A 9,015-nucleotide genomic window follows, 5' to 3' on the forward strand; every position below is an offset into this window, starting at 1 on the left:
ATATCTCAGTGAAGGAGTTTTATCTTAATACTTAATGTAGTCTAATCTATTAAGATTGAATGTGCCACTGCACCCAGCCTGTCTCAGATAATACAGTGAGGCTACAAATAAAATCTTATGGATTACCATGCGCCTTTCACAGTATTTCTGCTGCACATTGCACATGATATTTAAACATGATATACTTTGAATCCACATTATGTCTCTCATGCACTTTATGATGGTGGTTTAGAAGATTGCAGAAGCCCATGAGTTTAGGAGACCATTGAATACATGATACACTCATTTTTACACCCCGATGCTTAAAGAAAGAAAGAAAGAACAATATAGAATGTAGATGCATTAGTAAAAATGGCCTCAATTTGATTCTGCTGACTAAGACGAGCCTAATTAACTGTGGTCTTCCTTCCTCATCTGTGTGTGTGTACCTGCAGGGCGTTGCTGACAAACAGCCTGAATGCTCTGCAAACCTTCCCTGGGTAAATAAAGAAATACAGGACACCATAAAGGAAAAAAAAAAAATCTAAAGCTTTTATTTGCACCCTGTAAACTAACCCTGTGATATCTCTTTGAAAAACATTTTGTTATCTGGTTTTTAGTCTGACAGACAGGGCTGGATGCCAGGTTTATGAAAACTTTTTCCCCCTAATGTTTGTGCAGCAGGGGCAGGTTGACTGTGAAGTGCGCAAGACTTTCTTGTTTGAGGAAAACCCTGCGAGCATGGGAGCACCGGCGAGTACGGCGAGGGGGCGGAGGCAGTCCAAGCACGTCACATGAAGGGTGTTTCCTGAGGGCAGAGCCTCCATGCTCAATGAACAAATACAGCAGCCAATCAGAGGCTTCATAAGGAGGCTTTAAACCTTTCGGACCAGCCTCATGAATTAGTCTTTTGCAAGCTGACCGGATACAGCGACGCACACCAGGGAGCAGGCTGATACACCAGGAGCCCACACACTCCTGACTCAAACCACTTTTTCCTCAGCGATTATTAAAACGCCGCTTGATTAAGATCAGCATTCACAACGGGCCTTCGCTTATAGCTGCTGAAAAGTCGCAGGAGCACTTCACTTGCATTTACAATCAGAGAGAGAAGACAGAGCTGAGCTGCGAAGAGGCACTGATTCAGAGTCTACTTTTAGAGATCTATATATTTTTCCTTTCCTTGCATCGCCATGTCTTGCGGTGATGGGTCGGACCAGAGCCGGCGGTTCTGTGTGTTGTCTTGGGATCAGGTGCAGCGCTTGGACTCAATCCTGGGAGAGGCTGTGCCCATCCACGGCCGAGGAAACTTCCCCACACTGTCCGTGCAGCCCCGGCACATTGTCCAGGTACAGACACGATCATTTATCCCTTGCATGTGGGTGAAACAGGCGTGAAACAGTTAAATTAAACTTTGCGTTTTGCTGTGGCACCCTGGAGCCCCTTCAGGACCCCTATAGACCCGACATCTGATGTAACCAGTGATGTAAATGCTGCCTCCGGCACTTGTTTAACCCATCAGGATACAGCCTACCTCAGGGAAACTATTCCTGTTTAGCTATGTACCTAATTTGGTCTTTGTCTTGCTTGGCTGTATTTCTAAGATAGATTACTTCACAGTTTCAGTTGCTCTGTTGCCATCTTTGAGACAATCTTGAATTTTACCTCCTCTCTGCTCAAATGTTTCATAACTCTGCTGTTTTTGTTCCTCTGTTAAACTATGACTGCAGTGTATGGAACTAATCTTCCTTATTGCTGGCACTTTACACTGGTATATATATATAAAAGGCGTTTATATTCCCCCACTTTGCGACTGTGTCCCATTAAAGCAGCAGAATGGGGGAGAGCAGCTGTTACAGCTGCCTGGTTGGAGCTTGAATATGAACCAGGCTCATGCCAAAGTCCCTGCACATTTCCAACCTGTTATGCATTGTTGCTGAATCGCATTTCACTTGCCCTGCAGTGTCCACAGAGATAGCTCGTCACTGAAGTGCAAAGCAGATGTCACATCAGATTATTAATATTAAAATAGTAGGAATTGTGATGTTAAATAATGATTAGTTAATCTCTTACCCAATCCCTTTTTCCTTTCATTTACAAAATCACTTATTCAAGATGAGATCAACTGTTTTGCAAAGCCCAGAGCTCATGCTTGTGGTTCTGGAAAGATGAATGCTCCATTGAGTATGCAGGAGACTTTAAATGTAGGTTGCAGCCCCTAATGTGTGGACTCCATGTTCCCCCGGGTTTCTACATAAAAACATATAATTTTATTTTACCAAAATTTCCCATCTGCTGCATAGATTAAATTAACAATTTACTGTACAGTCTCCCTCTCTCTCCCTCTCCCTTTCTCTTTCCCTCTCTCTCTCCCTCTCCCCCCTCTCTCCCTCTCTCTTTCTGTTTCTCACTCACGCACGCACGCACGCACGCACGCACACACACACACACACACACACACACACACACACACACTACACTTGAGTTCTGCTCTCACAGCAACATCAGTCAACAGCAGACTTCCCAAGAAACAAAACTCCCCTCCTGTATTGACAAAGTAGAATGAGCCTGTTTGAGCCTTTAATATGAGTTTTTCTTTTATACCAGCCATCAAAGGAGGCATGGCTGAGAGTTTGGACTTTACTATAGTATTACTATTGGGGATGTTGGGATATACTGGAATTGATGATAATTGTTATATCTAATATATATATATATACATTGATATCTTGGAAGTAATACGCACATAAAAATAGGATGTAAATAATCTAGCGCCTGTAACATTGCCCCTGCGTTACACACACACGCACTCACACACACATACAGAGCACACACACCTGGTTGAAGGCTCTCCACCTCCCTACACTCTATTTGGAGTCTACTTCATTTGCCTGAAATGGACAAAACCCACAATGAACAAAGTTAAAGATGAATTTGACTGATAGAACTACTTTTATTATTAATTTTCACATTTTCCCATAATCATGTAGTGAAAATCTGACATCATGGCAGCCCTAATAAAATCCTATACAAATTATATACCCACAAAAAACATGGAAAGCATGATCTAAAACCTGTAAGTTTCAGATCAACAGGCCACCAACTTCCTCTTCAGTATCATGAAGCTTTAGAGTGCAACGAGTTGCTTGTAACTGTAGATCTGAAATAACAATACTCCCTGTCCTTAATTGGTTCACAACTCAGAGCTATGGCCTAATTACAACATGGAGGACTTATGAGTGAGTTTGGCTAAATTATATGACTCCTTGTTCTTTTTCCCTAAAAATAATGAAGCATTTGCAGACTACTTGCCATAAATATTAGTTGTATGGTTCCAGAGGCAGGGGGCTTAAACACTCAGCAGTATCAGGGCATATGTAGTTGTGCGGACAAAAAGAGGAAAGGTGTTAAGTGATGGGTTAGGTTTAAGGTTTGTCTTGGGGTTAACCTGACTGGACTTAACCCATTAAGGGTCCTTAGTTCTAGAGGACTAGAGGAGCAAGTGACATTTTTATTGCTTCTAATTGGAATTTGGCCCCAATCAGGAGCGCTTTATGGCTAAGTGAGTCCAGTGTTATATCACCACTAAACAAAAGTCTAATGGCTTTGTTGTTCCACACTTCCCATGTTTGAGGTGTTGACTTGCCTTCAGATGTGTTTGTTTGTCTGTAGCCTGACCCAGTATGTATAAATAGAGCCAGCTTGTTATCTGATCACCATGGGAGAGAGAGTTAACAGCCCCCAGACACTAATCTGACAGGTCAGTGCCGGCAGGGAGATTTAGGATTGTGTGAGTGTGTGTGTGTGTGTGTGTCTATGTAAAATGACCAAGATATGTGGCAGGTTTTGCTGTTTCTGTTGCATACACATTTCAGTGTAGAATAACTGATACACCTATGCACTTACGTGTACGTATGTCATTTTGTCAATATTTTCTCTGTGTATCATCGCTGCATCCAATCAGCCTGTTGCGTACACAGTGACTAAAAAAGTCGATCTTTAAAAATAGCTTTGCATATACACCAGTGAGGCCAGCGGTTGCTGTGTCATACTTGGATCTGAAGTTTTTTCACTGAGACCTCTGATCACATCCAAATGTTCTGAGAACAGTGCCTTTTTTATGGCGCAGTTAACCAAGTTGAATTGAGTTTTAACAACTGTCATTCCCCCTCAGGCGAGTGAGGGCACTGGATATATCCCATCTTTGATGTCTTTTTTTGAGGGCTTAGACACTTTTTCCCCTCTGTGCTTGCTGGTAGTAATGTTGGCATGCCATCGCTCAGCCCTGACCAGCTGTACATCACCAAACTAAGAGGTATTCAGACTTTAGACTTTGACTTCACATGTGGCTGCAATGTGGCAAAACACCTTTATTTAACCATCTTACAGGTCATTAGGACAGAGGAAGGGAACTGCTGCTGACCCCTGGTGACCTGAGGTTGTGAGTAGGGTTTTCTCATAGGATACAAGTCAGAGTCACAGAGGCATAAATCTTACCGTGGTTTCTGGTGTCTTTCAGAGGGGCTGGGTCACAGGGAGACGGACCTGCAGCAGAGACTCAACAGCTCTGCTGGTCTTCGTCTGCGCTCCTTATGTGTCATTCAGACTGAGGCTGATAGTGATTAAATAGATTTTTGGTAGCAGTGGTATTGATCTTGCCTTTGCAAACTATTGATTTTCATTTGGCCCTTGTGCATCTTATGTCGAGGACATATTTCTAGTTTAAGTCGAGTATTTGCAGATTTCAGTGGGGTTTTTGTGTGCTTGTATAATAACAAGGTCTGGGCTGGATTTCATTGCTTAGGATTTATGCTTTCATCCAGTTTTCTTTAACTTAATCTCATCATAATGTGCTGCATCTGTGTCTCATCCTGTCCAGGTGGTGCGGGCCAGGCTGGAGGAGAGGGGTGTGTGCGTCAACGATGTGAGGCTGAACGGCTCTGCTGCCAGCCATGTGCTCCATCAGGACACCGGACTTGGCTACAAGGATCTGGACCTGATCTTTGGCGTGTCGCTGAAAGACGACCAGGCCTTCCGTCTGGTGAAGGACGTAGTGCTGGATTGCCTGTTAGACTTTTTGCCGGCCGGGGTTTCAAAGGAACGTATCACGGCGCTGACCCTCAAAGAGGCCTACGTACAGAAACTAGTCAAAGTCTGCAACGACACGGACCGCTGGAGCCTCATCTCGCTGTCCAACAACACTGGCAAGAATGTGGAGCTTAAATTTGTGGACTCTTTACGGCGGCAGTTTGAATTCAGCGTGGACTCCTTTCAGATTTGCCTAGACTCTCTGCTCTTATTTGATCGCTGCTCGGAGACGCCGATGTCCGAGAGCTTTCACCCCACTGTGCTTGGCGAGAGTGTGTATGGAGACTTCAAGGAGGCCATGGACCACCTGTGTCAGAGGACCATTGCCACACGTAGCCCCGAGGAAATCAGAGGGGGCGGACTGCTGAAGTATTGCCACCTTTTGGTGCGAGGGTTCAGGCCCTCTTCAGAGGCGGACATGAAGCAGATGCAGCGCTACATGTGCTCACGCTTCTTCATAGACTTCCCTGACATAGGCGAGCAGCAGCGGAAACTGGAGGCCTACCTCCAAAACCACTTTGCTGGGATGGAGCACAAACGGTACGAGTGCCTGATGACTCTGCACCACGTGGTGAATGAGAGCACCGTGTGTCTGATGGGCCACGAGCGGCGCCAGACACTCAGCCTCATCTCCATGTTGGCGCTGAAGGTGCTGGCTGAGCAGAATGCCATCCCCACTGTAACAAATGTCACATGTTACTACCAGCCAGCTCCTTATGTGCAGGACATCAACTTTAGCAACTATTACATAGCACATGTGCAGCCGCCTCTTGTCTCACCATGCAGTAATTCTTACCAAACATGGCTGCCCTGTAACTGAACTACCTCTCGTCCTCTGGGATGAGAAAAGGCTTGGTAGAAGTAGCATTGCTCTTTATCTTTCAAAGGAAACAGACTGGAGAGAACTGAAAACATACAAACACACACAAAAAAACAAAACAGAAATCCATGTTTGCCAAATGTGACTTGACTGAAACAATCCTGTACTGCTGTACATTTGATTTGAGCCAACACATTTATTTTTTTTCTCTCTCATTTTCTTTTGCTACACATCTATAAGATTGCTGGTCATTTCTCAGATGTAGTGATGATATCTTTTCTTATTTAAGTAAAAAAAAAAAAAAGGTCTTTATGAAGCTCTGTTCACGTCAAACAACAGAAAAATACATTTTTGAGGAAACAAATATTGAAGCCTTTGTTGTTTTCATACACCGGCTTCACTTATTTTTTTAATTACACACAGGACCAAAGATGTATTTGTAGCTCAGAAGGGAATGTTATGATTCCAAGTGCCTAAAAAAGTGTTCTACACGTCTCTGTTTTCTTTTCTAGATTGCTAAATATCTCTTTTCAGGAACTTGTGAGATTAAAAAACTAAGAAAAAATCCAATTTCTGTGTTCTGGTTATTTTAATTCAATTAACCCTGGCCCATATAAATAATGATCTACTAATCAATGGCGACGACTCTATATGCCTCAGCTTCACAAGGTCAATACCTTGCATAGTTTACCCATCCATACCATCAAGGTTTACATTACTGTTTTGAATAATATGTTGTCACTGAACCTATGAGTTGCTTTTGGTCAAAGGTGACAGGCAGACAGACTCAGACCCCAGATCCGTCTGTTTAGATAGATGGTCGGGAGGTTGTGTATCTTTGGTATATTTGATTTGCTGATGACAACAAAGATAGCTTGCTTCCAGTAACTAGGCCCATTCAAATGCATATAGTGTTGGGTGGAGTGAGTTGCATTTGTTAAACTGGGGCTGAGGATCCATTACAATCTGAGGACATGAACCATAAGGAGGCTTTTCTACAGCACAATGGCTTCTCTCTCCTCTGTGATACTAAAGCTTCTAACAAAGACTGGCCTGTTCTCCCACCCATGTTGCCACTGGAAACCCAGCCCTCTTTGCTTGAACGATACTATATCCATGTCGTGTCAATATCTTTAGCAGCATCAGCATGGCCAGAGTGGTTAAATATTAATTAAAAGGCAAAGCTGTGTGCATAAGTGGATATGACCTAATTCATAAGGGTTTGATGTTGGTTCCTCAGAAGCCCTGTTGCTCTCATTTGGCCAGTGTTATGTACATCAGCTGTGCACACTGAGAACAATAAATACAGTTTATTTTGTCATAAGTGAGTCTGTCACACCCTGTCGCTCCTTTTCCATAGCTTTCCTTTTAATTAGACAGCTAGATGTTGAAAAGCAATGAAAAGCAATATAGACAATATAAACACAACAAGGGTGGGTTGTAATGTTCCTCTGATGTTTTTTTAATGGATTTTCAGTAGCATGTGCTACCTTATGTTTGCAGAATGATTGAATCATTGGTGTGGGACAAGGATGTTGGTGTTGGTCATGGTATCAACTAATCAGTCTAATGAGCTGCCAGGCATCTGGAGAAAGGCAGTCTGAACCAACAATCTCCCCACGTCCCACCCCTGATTTCCACTCCCTCTCATATGTTTGCAGAAAAAGTGTTTTTCACCCACAGTATTTAGATTATGTTTTGTCCATGTAATTGTAAAGTACATATTATAGTTCAAGTTCACATTATAGTACATATTAACAGTTCAGTGTTCTTATTGTCAATTGAAGGCTTGCTCATTTATAGATAATGCAATCTCTTTCAGTCGTCCGAATTGTTTAAGAACAATTGTTAGATGAGTTTGAATAGTTCATGATAGTGTTGACGTTTGTTTTTTATAGGTTGTTCCAAGAGCTATGGATGGTAAATGTGCTGTACACCACAGGCAGGTCCAGGTTCATGACCTCTACAGGCCTCCTGGTTCAGCAGTTTTTAAAGTGGTAAAATAGCAAAATATTGACTACCGTTCCCCAGCCTCCACTGTAATGTATCTGTAACTTATACTGTTACAATAGCTACAGTGCTTGATTATTATCTGCTCACTGGACTGTAATCCATTGTCTGGAGAGGCTGTTGACTCTGAACATGGTGTTTTTTCTCGCTACATTAAGTAAGTGAGTCTGTCCCTTAAAGAGAACATTGAACTGTTTGGAGAACATTGAAGCCTTATGAGCTGACTGATTATTTTGGGTTGTACAATTTAGAAGTAAACATAGTGGAAAATCTTTCATGCTTGGTTCAAAGCATACTTCGATATAAGGCTTTCCAAACTAACATCCTGGTAATCTGTCATTGCCATTGGCTGTGCTTTTCTTGGCATGGAGTCCAAGTGTTGCTCTGTCATGCGCTGTTGATAAGTTGTGCCTTTTGTGCTGTGTGCCTTTCAAACCGAAGCAAAAAGGCACTTAGGGGTTGGACATCCTATGGTGTGTTCACATCTCTGTGAACTACTGTAGCACTTTTACATAAATCAGGAGCAGTATCTTTATCGGGTCAATGTAATGTGTGTGGTAAAAGAAATTTGAGAAGCTACTGTATAGCACAGAGGTAGCCTGAGTGTCACCGGTTTATTAATAGAAGAAGAGTATCGATTTAACCTGGAATAAAAGATACCAGATGGTTATTTTGCACATTTGACAGATTCAACCACCCAGCAGTAGTTTTAGCTCTGATATAGTTTATTAAAATCAGACTATTATCACTTGCCATAGATAGATGATGAATCTAAATAGAGATAATAATGATTAAAAAATTCGGAGACATTTATTTTTGGCCATTCTGTCAATTAGGTGAGCATGTGTGTGGGCTGCAGTTTTGTGCATGTGTGTGTGTGTGTGTGTGTGTGTGTGTGTGTGTGTGTGAGAGAGAGAGAGAGAGAGAGAGAGAGAAAGAAAGATGACAGGACAGAGACACAGTAATGACAGAGATTCACTAGCTTCTTGCCACAACACATATCAAAATCAGCATGGTCTGCTATCTGTGCTATTACCTCGCCTGGAACAGGGTTTATTCACCCAAGGGAGCGATTATAATGTCCCACTTACCCATTATCCTTGGTAAGTTTCTGTCTC

General features: G+C 42.6%; 1 protein-coding gene across 1 annotated transcript; it reads left to right on the top strand.

The window, feature by feature from the left end:
* The first annotated feature begins 890 nt into the window (after positions 1–890).
* On the top strand, positions 891–6,457 carry tent5ba (terminal nucleotidyltransferase 5ba). Its single transcript, XM_030073408.1, has 2 exons — positions 891–1,328; positions 4,859–6,457. Exons 1-2 carry the CDS (start codon positions 1,173–1,175, stop codon positions 5,885–5,887), a joined length of 1,185 nt encoding a protein of 394 aa, XP_029929268.1. The 5' UTR covers positions 891–1,172; the 3' UTR covers positions 5,888–6,457.
* The last annotated feature ends 2,558 nt before the right edge of the window (positions 6,458–9,015 follow it).

This window comes from Myripristis murdjan, chromosome 16, assembly GCF_902150065.1.
Source record: "Myripristis murdjan chromosome 16, fMyrMur1.1, whole genome shotgun sequence".
In the NCBI taxonomy this organism is placed as follows: Eukaryota; Metazoa; Chordata; class Actinopteri; order Holocentriformes; family Holocentridae; genus Myripristis; species Myripristis murdjan.

Bases quoted from the DNA above. Each gene is read 5' to 3' on its own strand.
- tent5ba (XM_030073408.1), top strand. From the start codon at position 1,173: ATGTCTTGCGGTGATGGGTCGGACCAGAGCCGGCGGTTCTGTGTGTTG. The intron at 1,329-4,858 runs GTACAGACACGA...CATCCTGTCCAG, and splicing joins AGCCCCGGCACATTGTCCAG to GTGGTGCGGGCCAGGCTGGA.